This window comes from Colletotrichum abscissum, assembly GCF_030869225.1.
Source record: "Colletotrichum abscissum strain IMI 504890 chromosome Unknown Scaffold_15.1, whole genome shotgun sequence".
NCBI classification, from domain to species: Eukaryota; Fungi; Ascomycota; class Sordariomycetes; order Glomerellales; family Glomerellaceae; genus Colletotrichum; species Colletotrichum abscissum.
Window position 1 is genome coordinate 813,784 of NW_026850043.1, and position 17,454 is coordinate 831,237.

The window sequence follows — 17,454 nt, forward strand, 5'->3', positions numbered from 1 at the left end:
AAAGTCTCCAAACCAAGGAGGATGAACCGATGACTAAATTACAAAGCGTTGTGGGACCGAAAACCTGCTGCAAACGGCAGTCGATCCAGGTATCCGGGTTCCCGGAAAGCCATCGATTCTGACATCGACAAAGAAACACATTCAAAGCCGCGGCAGCCACGATCGCCAGTTCATGTAGCGAGACGCGGGAGCCGGAGCTAGTCCAGAAGCGATATTGAGCTAACAACGTCAGCACTTGTTCGGGGTGTCTACTTGCGGACCGATTCCGAGGACATGGCCAGTGATTTGTCTTGATGTCAGATGTCAGAATCCGAAGAACAAGAACAACGTTTCTCGCAATAGGCAACTTACTAGTGTCGCAATGCCGTGAAGCCGGGGAAGGCTCCGAGCTCGTTTAGCCGCCTGATCAGACGTTCCGAGACGTTGACTGGCACCTCCTGGCTACGACTAGCACAACCAAGAGGGGTTGGCCTAGCTCGCTTCAGCATCCTACTAATCTTGTTCATTCCAAGACAAGACACGGTTCTACATTCTGCCCAGCTAGCCGCGAGTTTTACAAAGAGCCATTGAGCGCCAAGATGATAGTTCATTACGTACCCCATAGCCAGCTCATCAGATCGACAGCACCTAAGGTCTAGACCCTCTTGAGTGCTCGCTTCCCGGAGTGTGAATTGAGTGCCTTCGATCTCCAGCATTGAGGGAAAATGGCGGGTATCAGCGTCACCTAAACAGCAACTCGTTCATTGGGGCTGCGGCTTTCTGATGGCTTGATGACAGTGGGGCCCTCTGCATCGCGAAGCTACGTCTCGCAAGCTACTAAGTACCGTAGATGATTACTCCCATGGACTATGCATTTTGCCCACAACTTAATTCGACTCACTTTCGAAGACCTAGCAGCTTTCCTGATTAGTTTGGTTGTGGTAATCCTGGAGATCATCAACGAGTAGGCAAACTTGCTAAACATATCAAGAGACGCGAGTAAAGCTTATTTCGAGGTCAAGGTTCTAAAGCCATGTGGGAGTCAGGGCATACTCTAATACCAGCATTGACCAGGTACTGAACATTGGAGAAATGGCGGTAGACTCTCGTCTCAGTCTAGGCTATCCCCGTCGTTTTCTCGACGCTGAAGTCATCTGCGCCCGAGAGCCTCGGAATCATTGGTTGCTCCACGCGAGGAAGCAAGTCTGAAACACAGACTAGACTGCACATTTTCGAACTTTTGCCTTCTCGGCCTCTTCGTAAAATGTGGTCTCCGTCTGCCGGCCGGTCACCGATCGCGCCCCCCTTCGCGCCGGTCATAACAGCGGGGTGGGGCAAATGGAACCGAGAAAAGCCCCATGCCGAGAAAGAAGGTAGTTCGGGTGAGCCTCCATGACGAAGTCGAAAGAGGACCCTTTAGGATAAGGACCGATGGCATCCAGCGCGACACCCATAGGCCATCTTAATTAAAGCACCTCGTCAAAGACATGGTTCGCAACCGCAAAGGCTTTTACGTATGGCTGATCCATAAATCAGCGCTGTGACAGCGTGACTCCATTGCCTGGCTCGTGGATGTTGGCCACGGTAGCCTCGTTGCGCCCAGCAGGCAGGCAAGTCAAAGTATTAGGGTTAAATAGATCCGAGAGAGCTTCTTAACTGAGCAGAGACTCGAGAATGTGATGGAAAGTGAAGTTCAAAAGCTCGATCTCCGTATTCAGTGGCGGGTCCGATCCATCATGATGGTTCCTGACATCTGTAGGTTTAGTTTGACAGCAAGCCGCTAGTCTCAGTTTCTAACAGCCACAATTAAGCGATGCTCAACAGGTGTTCAGTCCTGATAGAAGTACTCGCTTGTCTTCCGGTGTCCCGACTTTGTGGATCGGGGCCCGAGCGGATCGACCAGAGCTGCCAACGATATAAGCGAGGTTGTAAGAAGCAAACATGCTTGCCAGGGTACAACTCCCTTCGCCGCATCAAGGGATACAAACCTCAGATTGCAATCAAGAAGAGGTATCCGAAGACATGGGCTAGAACAAAGAAGGCGTTGTGGCCTCGCGGGTAAGCGCAGCTACCAAAACTCGGTTGCAGTCCCGGACGAGTCTCACTGCCTCACGCCCCCTGGCTTGTATGGCATATATTACCCAGGCAAGAGATTTCGAGACTCATGAGATGCCGCCAAACTCAACAACATATTGCATTTGGAATGAGTATCTCCCTTCAATATCCACCAAATTGGAGGATGTGGCCATTGCAGGCTTGACATAGTTCCAATATGCGTCTATAAGAACGGCCAATCATCCACAGATTGAGCTTGAATGTAGTATCGACCAACCGCTATACCAAGCTTCGACCAGAGATCAACGACGCAAAAGTTTTGAACATGAGACTCTCAAGTGTTTTCTTCAGCCTTGCTGTCGTCGTGTCTGGGCATACAATTTTCCAGAAGCTCTCCATCAATGGAGTTGACCAAGGAGCATTGAAGGGGGTTCGAGCACCTTCAAGCAACAACCCCATTCAGAATGTCAACGATGCCGGTTTCGCCTGCAACAACAACATCCAGTACAAGGACAACAATATTGTGTCCATCGCCGCTGGTGCAAAGATCGGTGCTTGGTGGGGGCACGTCATCGGAGGTGCTCAAGGCACAAACGACGCCGATAATCCCATCGCGGCAAGCCATAAAGGTGGGACCCTGAGCCTCGACTTTCTCTGGGCGCATTATGTTCTTTTCGAATCCTGAATGTACAGAAGTACTGACCCGGATGTTTCAACAGGCCCAATTGTTGTCTACCTAGCCAAAGTCAGCAACGCTGCTAGCACTGGCACGACGGGCCTCACTTGGTTCAAGATTGCCGAAGCCGGCCTGAGCGGAAGTACATGGGCAATTGACACCATGATAGCAAACAATGGCTGGCACTACTTCACTCTCCCCTCATGTGTAGCTCCTGGGGACTACCTACTTCGCGTTGAGATCATTGCCCTTCACTCTGCCTCAACACAGGGAGAGGCCCAATTCTATATGGAATGCGCCCAGTAAGTTGGAACCACATCGTATAAGGTCTGGAGAGAGTTGATGACTCCTAACACAAAGTGCTTTAGAATTCGAGTGACTGGCTCAGGCACCAATGCCGGCTCCAATACTGTCAAGTTTCCCGGCGCCTACTCCGCGACCGACCCAGGCATTCTTATCAACATCTACGATAATTCTGGCAAGCCAACAAACGGCGGCCGCTCATATAAGATCCCGGGCCCTCCGGTCCTTAGCTGTTCAGGTTCTGGAAATTCTGGAAGTGGCAATGGGTCCCCTGCTGTTCCCAGCTCCGCTCCTGTATCGAGCTCTCCTCCGTCAAGCAGCGGCAGCAAGACTGTGGCTTTATATGGGCAGTGCGGCGGTCAAGGATGGACTGGCGGTACGACCTGTTCTCAGGGAACTTGCAAAGTCTCGAATCAGTACTATAGCCAGTGCCTGCGTTGAGTTTTGGATCTTGAGAGTCCCAGCTGGCCCTTTGGAAAGAGTAATCTTGGTCTTCTGGGTTCAAGCTGCGCGCGTTGATCGGGGGTTACATGTACATCCTGAACAAAACCGGCCTGTAGCCACATACTGCTGCATGGGCTCATCAACCAATAGATAGGTTGACGACATAGACATGGTCATCATTGGATTACTACCTTGGTCAATGTGCCTGGGGCGTGCCAGACTTGTCAGTAGGCAACACCCGCGATCTATTGTGAAGTGTCCAAGTTAAAGCATTGAAGAGCTGATGTGCCATCAAGCCAATCAGCTCAAACTCAGGCATCAAGATTGATGGTCAGATAAGCCAACTACCTCGTACTGCCTGTGGACTGTGCTATTTTAATATTCTTCTCCGTTGGAGTGTGTGGAGCCGCAACTTTGAACACAAATCACGCAGTGGATCCAAACTAGACACCACTAGGGCTTCAGGATCTTAACAGCAACTGGTCGGTTAGCTCAGTTGGTTAGAGCGTGGTACTAATATTTCATCAGAAATGTTCTGTAATGCCAAGGCCGGGAGTTCAAGCCTCCCACTGATCATTATCTTTTGAGTTGGATGTCTAGGACGCTTCTCAACCCTTGGAATTCACTTTTGCGAGTTTTGGCCAAGTTTTGCTCCAATGGAATGTGTGCCGGTGAGCCCAACGTTTAAACCCGGAACTATGGGGACAGTGGAGTACACACCCGGATCGGCAGTCTTGTTTGTCGCCGGTTCTCGCCGAGTCACACTTCTTCCGCTTAGGGACGTCGGACCGGAACTGTCCACACTTTTGACTGATGATTCCAAGGAAGAGAAACTGCCAGAGAAGAGAACCTGCTGCCTGCGGTATTCTTTAATGACATGTCGATCAAAGTAGGACTGGGCAGACGGGGGCGTTCTCTCGGCGCCGAAGAAGGCCGGCCACGGCTCGAATGTTTATGAAAGCACATTCCACCCGGCTCCCGGCACCGGTGGCATACGTCGCCGCGGCGTTCATCTCAACATGAGCAACAACGCATAAATGTATACGCGCACGAGCCAGATGCTGCACACGGACAACAGCGGGGAAAAACCACAGGAAATGCCACAATGCCCCGACATTCTTGAGACGATCGTAAGCGTTTTTGCCACGGCGACGGGCCCAGTCAGGATTGGTAAGCCCCCCTCTCCCCGCAGAGCTGCCATCATCGTAAGGGGCGACGAAGACAGCTGCTAGTAAACGGACTAGACATGCACGATGCTGTCATTAGACCCCTGACCCAGGAGCAGAATCCAAAGCTGATTCTTCCATCCTTCTCCAGCAGAAATCTGCATCTCTTGTGAACGAACCATTCGACTTGTCGATTCGCCCCGTATGATCGTCAGTGGGTCCTAATCTTCGAGCTTCTCTACGACCTAAAACCCCAGCTGGTTCCTCTCCTTATCCTCATTGAAGAAACTTTTTTGGGGAAGCTCCAAAAGTGAGAACAAGAGCGGAAACAAAGAAACGCCCAATATGGAAATCGAAATCCCGGCTATCCATCCAGCAGTAGCAGTCAAGGCTCCGAGAGAGCCTCTGATCCTCATCGATGCCCCCACATATCCACCCGACGCCGGCGAGGTCATTGTCCAGGTAGAATGGACCTCTTCCACGCCCTATCATCTGCACCAAGCAGATGGCGGCCTGTTGATCGACATGTTCCCCCGCATCCTGGGCGACACTTTTGCAGGGACGGTACTCCTAGTCGGGCCCGGGCCGCACCACGTCGACCTCGAAGTCGGAGACAAAGTTCTGGGGTACTCATTCCGCGACGACAAGGACGGCAAGGAAAAGGCTGCTCAAACCCTCATCACCGTCCCCACTTTCTTGCTGGGGAAGATGCCCAAGGGGCTGACGATGCAAGAAGCCGTGACTGTGCCCGACAACATCGTTACAGTCTTCCAGGCCGCTCTTGATCTCGGACTGCCGCTCCCGTGGCCTATCCCGGAAGGGTGGACACCCCCGGAAGCGGATGCGCCGATCCTGTTGTGGGGCGGATCCGGATCAGTCGGCATGTACTCCATCGAGGTGTTCCGGCACTGGGGGTACAAGAATCTCATTGTGGTTGCGAGCGGGAAACACCACGAGTACCTCACCTCGCTAGGCGCGACGGTTTGCTTCGACTATCGAGATAAGCACGTCGTCCAGAGCATCCGGGATCATCTAGGCCCCAAGGGTGTCCCCTATGTTATTGATTGCATTGGACACTTGTCAGGATCTCTCGGACCCATTACCCATTTGGCGGACCGAGGCACCAAGGTTGCGGTCATGCTCCCCGTCGTCATCAAAGACCCGACAGAGATCGAAGCTCCTGTATATCAGATGACGGAGCCCGCAGAAGGGCAATGGAAAGAAGGTGTTGTCGTGAAAGGTGTCAGAACACATTTCTATCTCAAGGTATTTCATCCTTCCCTTGAAAGATCTTTGGATACACTGGTTACTGACCGAAGTTTGATGCAGAACAAATTATTCAAGGACAAGATGCAATGTGAGATAATACCCTCATTGCTGGAGCAAAAGGTGGTGAGGCCAAACCCGCAAAGGATAGTCGAAGGAGACACATTACTGGAGCGGGCTCAAGATGCCATTGTGCTCCTGCGGAACAAGGCTGTGAGTGGCGAGAGACTTGTTTGGAGAGTGTCAGAGAATGAAGCAATTGTTTAGTAATGTTCACCAAAAAGCTGTGCTCTTACTTAGCATGAAAGGAAGCGTTCGCATAGAAGGGTCGGATGGGTTTTGCTATCTTTCAGTGGCCCATGTTCACAGTGACAAAACTAGTCTGAGTCTCGACGTATGGCTTCTGCTGTAGCTTATTATGCTCTTCAGGAACGGCAATATTTCGGAGTTTTGGCGAAGTTGAAGGTACCAGGGATATTTCGCATGTCCTCCGGCACATCACTAAATGCAGTCCGGGAAAGAAACCGGGATGGAAAGGAAGGCTACGAAGCAGACAAAGGCACAATGGAAAGAAGTGCGTGTCGTCATGAGCCCAAAGTGGTATTCAAATCCACCGGAAGTTGAAGCTATGCCACCGCGGCGACCCCGAAAGCGCGTGGTAAGTACACTTCGGTATGAGGTCCATAAATTTTCTCTCTTAAGCTGGTGATGCCAGATTTGGTGGCTCGTTCCGGCGGAAAGCGAATTGTGGAACTTACATTCGAACATTTACATACTCGCAACGTTCTTTGAAGGCTATAAAACACTGCTGCTCAGATTTCCTGGAAGTCTGTATACTATCCGTGACAACAGCTCGACCTGGTTAGTCTTTGTTACTTATTGTCGCAATCGCCATCTTCCTTTTCAACTTCCATCGTTGGCACCTCTTTTCCCAACATTGATCTCGATCTTTGAATCCAACTCGACTACAAAAATGGCCGCCCCAACTACCAACACCATCACTGTCACCCTTCAGCAGGTCGCCAAGATGATTGATCACTCCCTACTTCACCCTACCATGACCGACGCCGATATTCTAGAAGGCTTGCGCATCTCCAAGAAGTACGGCGTTGCCACGGCATGCGTGAAGCCGTATCTGATTCCGCTCGCCAAAAAGGAACTCCAGGGTAGCGGCGTGCTGGTCTGCCCTGTCATCGGCTTCCCACACGGTAACAGTACCACCGAAGTCAAGGTCTTTGAAGCCAACCAGGCGGCTGCCGCCGGTGGCAAAGAGATTGACATGGTCGTCAATATCGGCAAAGTTCTCGGTGGCGAGTGGACCTATGTTGCTGAAGAGATTCGCCAAATCAACGATGTCGTCGTCAAGCATGGCGCAATACTCAAAGTTATTTTTGAGAACGACTATCTCCAAGAGGAGCACATTATCCGACTGTGCGAAATCTGTTCCGATGTTGGCGTCGCATTCGTCAAGACCTCGACTGGGTACGGCTTTGTGAAGCAGCCCAATGGCTTGTACACTTACAACGGAGCCACTGTTCCGCATCTGAAGCTTATGAGGGAGCACTCGAAGCCCGAGGTCCAAGTAAAGGCTGCTGGAGGCATTCGGACGCTGGATGATCTGCTTCACGTCATGTCGCTTGGGGTCACCCGAATTGGTGCCACTGCTACCGCTGGGATCATGGAGGCTGCAGTTGCGCGTGGAATCACGGATCAGCCGACTGAGGTAGAGTTTAAGCCCATCAGCGGGCCATCGGTGGGAGGCTACTGAGCCACGCCATAGTGTAGCAACTTCTTACACCTGATGTAAGAACAAATGTAGGCTAAATAGAGAGGTATTCAGCTACTTTGAATTGAGCATCTTTCGTGTCATGTTGAAGTAAGTCCTTTCAGGTCATCGGACAACTTCCTCTGGCGATAGTTTGCCTCATCCACATGACGAGTGGAAGTTAGCCTGTTGGCCAAAAGTCATGTCCGTTGAGATGTCTTGAAGGGTGCAAACATCGACTATCAACGTCTTCTCTACGGATTTACCGTATCTCGGAGCTCTCATAAGAAAATGAGAATAATCATAAATAGCCATTTTTGCCAAGTTCTTGCATTTGCTGGGGTAGAAATGCTAGCTGGATACATATTCGGAACGGCGTGTTGGTCAGATGCTTGACCGGAATGAATTACCGTAAAGGGTCTAGCGTCTTGCTAACTTGAGACTTTCTTTCCGGTGGAACTTTCTGTTCTGCCCCGTACAACCTCCGACTCACATCTACACGTCAACAACATTTTCCGCATCGAATCGAGCCCACTTTCAGCAATGAACAGGTCGGAGGATACAATGCCCATGGAGTCGAATAGACCGAGGAGAAAGGTTGCAGCCGCATGTCAACGCTGTCGAAAGCAAAAGTTGAAGGTAGGCTGCCCAACCCTATGTGCCCATTATTTCAAGCCCGGCAGTGTTGTTTTACATCATCTAACGGAATTGACCAGTGCGATCCTCAACGTCCCTGTACTCTGTGTATCAGAGCCGGAGTGAATTGCGTCAATGATAAACCTAGCGTGTGGAGGGTCCAGGGGCCCAACATCACCCCGTCACGGACTCGGAAGGGAGACAGGGTGCCAGGCATTGGCAGGTCTCGTCCAGCGAAACGGGACCGTCGAGCAACCGGAACGGAGGAAACCGCTGAGGAAAGCACTTCTCCCCTCGTGGTGGCTACCATGCCACCCTTGATACTTTCATCGGAACGCCAGTCACTTCCCGATGAATCAAGTCCCGCACCCGCTCCTCGGGCATCTTCGGAACAGGTTACCTCTAGTAGACCATGGTCAACAAACTCGGCTGCGGTCAGCTTCTTAGACGAGGTAATTATTCTCAAAGATCCCTACTACGATGGAACTTAGACCTGACTTGGATCCTGAACAAGGCATTCCAACACCACGACATACACACGCCGGACGAAGCAGATACTTCCGCCTTCGCAGCTACTGAGTGGACTTCGCGAGGTACCCATGAAGACGCCAGAGAAGCCAGTGCTTCCGTCCCGTCATTAGCTCGACCCCTTTCCCAACAGCGTATCCGATCTATCTCACGGCATCATGGGGCCATGAGCGCAGCCCAAAGAGACTTTCTTTCCGTCTTGCCAGCACAAGCCCCTGTGGCAGTGCTTGTCAACATTTACTTTGAGAAGATTCATTGGTTCATGATGATATTCTTCACAAGCGAGTTTCGAGCCCGAGTTCAAGAGCTTCATACTACTGCATCACCGGGATCTCCACCAAGAAAAGCGAATCCCGGTATACTTGGTCTTGTGCTTGCTGTCTGCTTAACTAGCCTCCGCTACGCCAGCGCCGAGCAGCACTCTCAACTCGTTGAACTTGGCGTTGATCCAGATTCATTGCAAGAAAACATATTGGCGACGTTGAAGGTGAGATTCCTCGACGTTGTCTCCCTGGGATCCATCGAGGCTGTGCAGATGTGCATCTTGTTAGGAAGTTTCTATCTGTACCACGGGGAACCCGAGCTTGCCTGGCCCATTTGCGGAAGCGGTTTGCGTATCGCCCAAGCTCTCAAACTTCATCAACGACACAAAGATGAAGATGAGCCCTCAACCGTACCCGACGTTGATAACCCGATCCACAGGGCAGCTGAGACACGCAAAAGATGCTGGTGGGCTATCTATGAGATTGAGACCTTCTGCTCGATGCTGTATGGCTTTCCTCTCAGCATCGTTGACGAGGATTGCAACGTCGAAGTACCCGAACAATATCCTTTGCGATCAAAAGATGCGTCTTGGGAGTCCATAAGATGGAAGTCGACCGGAAAAGCTACTGTACTCTCATACAAGGTGTCGATGGCACAGCTGTCGATTATTGTGAAAAGGGCGCTGTCGGAGCTCTACGGAAACCGGAAGCAGCCCAACAGCAACGAGCTCGGTGCCAGACCCGAAGGTCCATTAGTTCAGCGTCTCATAAATACAGTCACTAGCTTGGACCAACAGATCCGTCAGTGGCACGACCATCTTCCGCAAGAGTTGGTCTTCAAAGAAGATGAGGTTGCAATCGCAGCTGACTGGCTCGGGGGCGCCAATCATTCTCTGAGGCCGGAACATCACCAGCACACTTTCCGCATCCAGGGACTGGCACTCAAACTCGCATACGAGAACGCTAGAATACTGGTCCACAGGCCCTTACTAGCCTACAAAGCGATGAAGAAGATCAATACGACCGAGGGTTCGGATTTCCGTTCAATCGGAGAGAATGATCCGCTCCAGCGCTCGGTGCGAAGTTGCCGAGACGCGGCCTTGCAGATTGCCAACATTGGCTGCACGCCGCACTTCAAAGAGGTGATTGACACATACGCGTTGTCATTTGTCGCGCTACATCTGTTTACTGCCGGTGTTACGCTCTCCATCATGACGGGACTGGACCCATTGAGCCGGGAGGCCTATGACTCCAAAATGGGCCTTCGAAAATTGATGGAGATGCATTCTCAACTCAAGTCCAAGTCTGTTGTCGCCGAGCAGGGACTGAACATTCTCACGAAACTGATGAAACTAGTCATGACTAAGGAGATGGAAAGAATGCTTCACTTGGATATTCCCCCGCAAACAGAAACCGACCAAAATAGAAGAGACATCGAAACAAGGGCTAGCCTGAATGCCATTGAAGTCACTGGCCAGAGTCCCAACAGGCTTCCCATAGACTCAAACAGCAACATCAACCAGATCGCACTACAGCAAAGTCTGCCGGCGGCTGACTTGGTAGAGGATGCCACAGCGAGCCTAAGCTTCAGCGAGGACCCAATCATAACACAAGCGCTCTCGGAATTCGAGCAGAGTAAGGCCAAGTCCCCCAAAGAGATTTCTTTAGCTAACCTTAGTTTTAGTCATGATGTATGATATCAACGGTGTCGGGGAGGGAGACCCGGTGGAGTTCAGCGAGTACCTCACTGAGAGTTGTTTCGGGAGACAGGATCAGGGATGGATATGGAACCAAGGACACTCGTTTGCGAGCTAGTCATCAATTTGGACCAACTTCTGAGGTACAATTGAAATTTCTGGCTTGTCCTGGTCTGAAAGATATCTGCCGGTATTGCCTACCCGGTTTAGTTCTCTGGAGAATCGCGGGGTTCGTCTCCCCACCGGAGCTCGAGCCTGCCTTGCTCCGGCGGGGTCACAAGACTGACGAACCCAGTCGGCCTAGTGATTCTTCGTGGTGAAAGCGCAACCTTAACTTCAGTAACCCCGCTGGCCCGTCGACTCGACGAACTCCGGTGGAGAAGCTTCCAATAATTGGGTCATCATGAGAACGGATGTTCTTGTCGCCGATGATCAGGCGCCGGCGTGAAGTCTGTTGGAGGAGGACCACCGATGAGTTTCCGGATGGAACGATAAATCGAAGCTTGTGAGGAGGTTCTTATCTCTGGCTTTTCATTGACCTCGAGCTTTCGTGTTCTCTGGTCATCTACCAGTTCTTGATCAATTGTTACCTCTGGTTCTAGGGCGCGTCCATCTCATCAGGAAACCAGTCGCAATATCCGCCATGATTCACCACAAGGACGGCCTTCTGATCTATCAATATGATGGGGAACAAGTGTGGATCCAGCCATGGGGTCCAGATGCCTTCCGAGTCCGAGCTACCAAGGCTCATGTGATGCCCGCTGAGGCATGGGCATTAGAAGAAGAGCCAAAGCAGGTCAAATCAGAGATCTCACTCGCCGAAGATGGCTCAGCCAGCATACAAAACGGGAAGGCAAAGGCATTCGTGAGCAAGCGGGGAAAGATTACCATCTACAACGCCGACGATGTCGTCGTCCTCGAAGAGTACGCCCGGAACCGTCGCGACCTGCTCGACGCCAAATGCAGCGCCATTGAGGTCGAGGCCCGCGAGTTCAAACCTCTTCGGGGCGGCGACTATCACCTCACAATGCGCTTGGAGAGCCAGCGACCTGACGAAAAGATATTTGGGATGGGACAGTATCAGCAACCCTTCCTGGACCTCAAGGGCCTCGACCTCGAGCTGGCACACCGTAACTCGCAGGCCAGTGTGCCCTTCGCGTTGTCTTCTCTAGGCTACGGGATCCTTTGGAACAATCCCTCCATCGGCCGCGTTGTGTTTGGAAAGAATACGACTGCCTTTGAGGCGTACTCTACCAACATTCTGGATTACTGGGTCGTGGTCGGCGACACACCCGCCGATATCGTGCAGCGTTACGCAAATGTGACTGGCAAAGCTCCCATGATGCCAGAACACGGCCTGGGCTTCTGGCAGTGTAAACTCCGGTACGAGACCCAAGAGGAGCTTCTTGAGGTCGCCAGGGAATACCGCCGTCGGGAACTTCCCCTCGATCTCATCGTTATCGACTTCTTCCACTGGCCGTTGCAAGGCGAGTGGAAGTTTGACCCTCAATATTGGCCCGATCCAGGTAAGGACAGCTCACTGGCCTTCCATGTGTTTCACAGCAACTAATTCGAAGTCTAGATGCCATGATCCAAGAGCTCCGCGAGTTGAACGTTGAGCTCATGGTCTCAATCTGGCCAACAGTGGATCAAAGATCGTCAAACTTCCAAGAGATGCTCGAGCAAGGATTCCTCGTCCGCACCGAGAGAGGTGTCCGCACCAACTTTGAGTTCGAAGGTTCTACCGTGTACTACGATCCCACCAACCCGGGGGCTCGTAAGTACGTCTGGAACAAGGTCAAGCAGAACTACTTCTCAAAGGGCATCAAGACATTCTGGCTTGACCAAGCCGAGCCAGAGTATTCCGTCTACGACTTTGAAAATTACCGCTACTTCCTCGGCCCGAACCTTTCCGTCGGCAATATCTATCCCAAAGAATACGCCCGAACGTTTTTCGACGGTCAGAAGGAGGCCGGCCAGAAGAATATCGTCAACTTGCTACGCTGCGCATGGGCCGGAAGTCAAAAGTACGGCGCGCTCGTCTGGAGCGGCGATATCGCGTCCTCGTGGGGCAGCTTCCGTAATCAGCTGGCAGCCGGACTGAACATGGGTATTGCAGGATTGCCCTGGTGGACGACCGACATTGGAGGATTCCACGGCGGCAACCCCGAAGACGAGGCCTTCCGTGAGCTCTTTGTGCGGTGGTTCCAATGGGGCGCGTTCTGCCCCGTGATGAGACTGCACGGCGACCGAGAACCGAAGCCGGGCGGCTTGGCTTCGAGCAGTGGAGCGACCAACGAGGTCTGGTCGTACGGCCCGGCGGTGTATGACATCTGCCAAAAGTATCTCTTCATCCGCGAAAAGTTGAGAGACTACACGCGGAGGCTGATGGCTGAGGCCCACGAACATGGGTCGCCTGTGATCCGATCGCTGTTCTACGAGTTCCCGGGAGATGAGAGGTGCTGGCAGCTTGGGGCCGAGCAGTACATGTATGGCGATGCCTATCTTTGCTGCCCCATTGTCAATCCCGGCATCACCAAGGCCAAAGTCTATCTGCCGAAGTTGGATGGTGGAGAGCGATGGACAACTCTTCCTCACGAGGGCTCTGAGGGGCAAGACTTTGAGGGCGGACAGGAGATTGAGATCGAGTGCCCTCTAGACTGGATGCCAGTGTTTGTTAGAAAGTCAAAGGCAGAAGTCGTTCTGCACAGAACAAAGTAGGATAGATCTTCTTAGTTGAATAGAGACTCGAGACGCCGAGTACTGATGCTAAAACTGACAAGGTCAAAATTCAACGTCGCATTCGGGGCTGTCTTCCTCTTGGCCACCACGTTTTTGGCGAGTTACAGCGGAATAGTAAGAGAAACGGCATAAGCTACAGGGGTCATATGCCGCTCAAATGAACGGTGTTCCTCCTTACCCCGCGTGCGGCTAGTCACCGCGGAACTCATCTCATCTCGCGTTCCTCGGGGTAAACACGCCACTGAGCCCAATTGTCTTTAGTGCATGCTCCCCGCCTTATTTTCAAATAATACGACACTAATCAGCAGGTTTCGATGCTCATTCCTTTTCTCTTTCCATCGCTCTCAGTGATCCAGCATGATGCGCTCACTCGCTGAACATGACACTGTGTCTAGTTCATAAGTAAGATGAAAGCATAATGGCAGAGACGGAACAGACCGGCAACGAGCGGACAGGCTCAACGTCTGATAGCGAGGAAGTCATCGCGGTCGCAAATCCAACGGTTGATGCTCCAGTGTTCAAATGCGATTACTGTGGGAGCACCTTTGGCCGCCAGGAGCATCTCACTCGGCACAAGCGATCGCACACGAGAGAAAAGCCTTTTTCATGCTCGGCATGCGGCAAGAGCTTCTCCCGATTGTACGTTCTCATTATTTTCTCACTAATCTCATGCACTAATGCAAGTATAGAGATGTTCTCACTCGTCATGCGACCTCTCATGATGAGGTCGCAAGCGAGTCTCGGCGGCCTGTGGCATCTTCCAGGGCATGTCAGGCTTGCGCTGTAAGCCGTTCACGCTGCTCAAAAGAGAGCCCCTGTCGTCGCTGTACGGGTAAAGGTCTCGAGTGCAAATATCCAGCTGGCCGCCGCCGAGGTCCTCGTACAGCAGTACGGTCTCCGGATGAAATTACTGCTCCCGGAGACAGACATGATAGTCAGGGAGAGGTCATGGAGTATGCCGACCCAGCACAAGTTCCACAACCTCCAGGGATGGCCGAGATACCATTCCCGACTCCGAATCACGCGTCAGAAAGGCGCGCAGTCGAAACCTCGTGGACTCTTCCGCAAGTCCCAGGAGACAACGATCAGACTTTCCCAGTAAACAACTGCGAAGTAGGTTATGGGATGAATCCCATAGACAACTTCATTCAGAACGAGGAATTTCCCGAGCAATCTGCTGGTATTTCGGCCATCAACTGGCTTTCTCCTCAATATTATTCAGATTTTGATTGGGGCATCATGTCTTCTGTGAACGAGAGAGATGCCTTCTCGGCTAACCTAGACGGCGTACAAACCGTCATGAATGCCTATGAGGCCGTACGACAAGGGCCCTGGCTGAACCTCCTCAACAGTGAGCCAGTCGAGACTTCGAATGCCGCACTTCCACCAGCATCAGCACATCAGCTCAATCCACCAGGGACAACGCCCAGGAGTAGACCCAACGGAAGCACGACTGGATCCGTTGAATCATCATCCACCACGGCGACTTACTATGTCGATGGTGCCCCATCTAGGGCACCCTTTAAAGGTCGCCCATCGCAAAGAAGTCTAGTATTAGATAATGCAGCGAGGCCCGATGATGACACTCCGACACCCAGCACAGCGATTCCAGGCACCTCCAAAGAAGCTGATGAAGGGACAGGGCTTGATCTATCTGTACAGGCCTACGATAACCTTCTGCAACACATCAGCGTCGAACCTTTTCTTCAAGGCCGCAGCGCGACACCGCTTCCATCCATAGCTCACGCTCGAGTTTATTTCCGATTGTACTTTCAACATTTCCACCCCGCTTATAACTTCCTGCAGAAACCAACCGACTTCTACCATGAGCCGGCGAATTGGCCTCTTTTGTTGGCCGTCTGTACAATTGGCTCGGTCTACTCCCGAGGCGAGATCAATCTCGGCTTCAGAAACCTGTTTCTTCAATTTTTGGAAAGCGCTGTGCGATTTTACATTTCAACGGGTGATGATGTGGCAGGATCTTCTCAAGTGTCACTGATAAGCCCCGGGGAAGATTCAATGGGTCTAGTCATCGCTCAAATGTCTATCCTCTGGTTGATATACGACCTGCACAACGGTGTCCGCGGCGATCGCTACGATTTGGCATTCCTAGTACGGCACTTCTTGATCAATGCCTGTCGGAAGATGGACTTACTAGGTATACGAGAAGACTTGCCACAGTCAGCGCAACACGCGGATGGATCAAGCGCTCATAGGAGGTGGTTGGACAGTGAGTCCAGACTGAGAACGGGTCTCATGATATGGGTACGTGCAACCCGCCAACTTTGCTTCACAGAGCCCATAGACTGACGTGGCATCCGTGTTCTAGATCCTCGATGTTATTGTATTCCTAGAGAGAGGTCAAGATGTATTGCTCAAGCTAGGCGATGCAAAAGGCCAGATGCCCTGTCTTGATTCTATCTGGGACCAACCTACTGCTAAGAAACCGGGACAGCAACAATCTAAGCCAGGTGTGTAACTCTACCCACCAAAATCATCAGGGCACCATTTAGGCTCACACATTGAGGGTCCCCTAGTGACTATACCTGAGGCCATGGAAATGCTTTACATGGAGAAGAGGCTGCCACCGAACCTGGGTGACTTTAGCACCATGGTGCTCACGTACGCTATCATCAGGCGTACGAAGGAAGCTATCTACCACAACCAGATCAGGCTCAATTCATGGACGCCGACAGCCGACGTCCAGAAGTGTGGTCCTGGCGATACCGTCGAAGAGACTTGGCCCCCTTCGCTGCCTATCCTATCAAGGTGGCGGAACAGCGCCTGCGACTCTCTCGACCTCCTCCACTGGAACGCTAACGCTATCATCGCCAAAGCCGGTGGATGGGAGCATCCCGTCATCTTACATCTCCACCTCTCTCGCCTCGTCCTTCTCGCTCCGATAACCCACCTACAGACACTAGCTGCTGCCGCCTCGGCGCGAGCATCCTCCCGCAACGTCGACAATTCCAAAGTCGAAAAGGCGAGATCTCTCGTCGCCCAGTGGGCTCTGCGTGATCAGTACAAAGCCAGACTATCGGTCGTTCATGCCGGAGCGATGCTTTGGCACATCCGTCGTTATAGTGTGGGCAACTTTCTCGAGCCCTTTGGCATATTCGCTGCAACATTGGTGGTTTGGGCGTACAGTACAATGATGCTGTTCATGAGGCGGCACCAGAACCCGAGGTCTCACTTGGCCAGTGACGGCCCTGGCCAGCAAGATAGCCCGATAGAGGCAGTGGCGGAAGTTGAAGAGGACCCGGAGCCCAGCTTCCTCCACCTCGACCGGCCATGTGACGACGAGATGGTGCAGACTTATGTGAGGCTAGGCCATAAGATGGCGGGCCACATGGCCAAGGTGGGAGATATCTGCAATGATGGGGCCCCTCGGAAGATTCTCAGAGAAGGGATACAGATGCTCAAGGGGAGACCGGAGCAGAACGGAGACGCAGCAAGTAGCGTCGGGAGCGGAGGTACAAGCGAGAATGGCAGGGGATACTCGGTCTGGGGAGTGGAACGAACATACGCCGATCTCCTGGGCTCGCTTGTTCAGTCCACCTCGGACTAGGCTATCCTTTCTCGGGAGCGGGCGATGGACTCTCCACCGGAGTTGTCTGCCCGGTATAGCCATGGATCGGGTGGTTATTCTAGTGAGAAGTTTGGAAACTCCGGCGGGGGTGGAGACATCATGCCATAAATGGCAAAGACAATTACCCAAACAAGCCATCAGATGGCACGACGTCCCCTTTGTGCCGGGAAGGCTAATGACCACAAACTCTTTCTCCGCATGTTACCCCGGATCTTCGACTGACAACATGCGGGGACATCGTGTATTCCACGCTGTGGGATACCGTCCCTACGAAGCTGACAGTGACCGGAAACAATATCCTGCTGGCGTTACATGCGTCTCTATATCATGTCTAGATTCTCCACC

General features: G+C 52.2%; 6 protein-coding genes across 6 annotated transcripts; all 6 read left to right on the forward strand.

Annotated features, from left to right (window-relative positions):
- Window positions 1–2,359: 2,359 nt before the first annotated feature.
- CABS01_07236 (glycosyl hydrolase family 61) lies at window positions 2,360–3,454 on the forward strand (the record flags this gene model as incomplete). The annotated part of the gene is made up of 3 exons (XM_060540600.1): window positions 2,360–2,663; window positions 2,754–3,012; window positions 3,079–3,454. 3 exons carry the CDS (start codon window positions 2,360–2,362, stop codon window positions 3,452–3,454), a joined length of 939 nt encoding a protein of 312 aa, XP_060403485.1.
- Window positions 3,455–4,968: 1,514 nt separating this feature from the next.
- CABS01_07237 (zinc-binding dehydrogenase) lies at window positions 4,969–6,156 on the forward strand (the record flags this gene model as incomplete). Its single annotated transcript, XM_060540601.1, has 2 exons — window positions 4,969–5,889; window positions 5,953–6,156. The coding sequence occupies 2 exons, from the start codon at window positions 4,969–4,971 to the stop codon at window positions 6,154–6,156; spliced, it is 1,125 nt and encodes a 374-aa protein (XP_060403486.1).
- Window positions 6,157–6,862: 706 nt separating this feature from the next.
- Window positions 6,863–7,657, forward strand: CABS01_07238 (deoxyribose-phosphate aldolase; the record flags this gene model as incomplete). The annotated part of the gene is made up of 1 exon (XM_060540602.1): window positions 6,863–7,657. One exon carries the CDS (start codon window positions 6,863–6,865, stop codon window positions 7,655–7,657), a length of 795 nt encoding a protein of 264 aa, XP_060403487.1.
- Window positions 7,658–8,197: 540 nt separating this feature from the next.
- Window positions 8,198–10,896, forward strand: CABS01_07239 (tall aerial hyphae-4; the record flags this gene model as incomplete). The annotated part of the gene is made up of 4 exons (XM_060540603.1): window positions 8,198–8,293; window positions 8,371–8,742; window positions 8,805–10,716; window positions 10,766–10,896. 4 exons carry the CDS (start codon window positions 8,198–8,200, stop codon window positions 10,894–10,896), a joined length of 2,511 nt encoding a protein of 836 aa, XP_060403488.1.
- A 525-nt stretch (window positions 10,897–11,421) lies between these two features.
- CABS01_07240 (alpha-xylosidase) lies at window positions 11,422–13,499 on the forward strand (the record flags this gene model as incomplete). The annotated part of the gene is made up of 2 exons (XM_060540604.1): window positions 11,422–12,304; window positions 12,361–13,499. 2 exons carry the CDS (start codon window positions 11,422–11,424, stop codon window positions 13,497–13,499), a joined length of 2,022 nt encoding a protein of 673 aa, XP_060403489.1.
- Window positions 13,500–13,938: 439 nt separating this feature from the next.
- On the forward strand, window positions 13,939–17,088 carry CABS01_07241 (uncharacterized protein; the record flags this gene model as incomplete). The annotated part of the gene is made up of 4 exons (XM_060540605.1): window positions 13,939–14,159; window positions 14,210–15,785; window positions 15,850–15,991; window positions 16,058–17,088. The coding sequence occupies 4 exons, from the start codon at window positions 13,939–13,941 to the stop codon at window positions 17,086–17,088; spliced, it is 2,970 nt and encodes a 989-aa protein (XP_060403490.1).
- Between the last annotated feature and the right edge of the window lie 366 nt (window positions 17,089–17,454).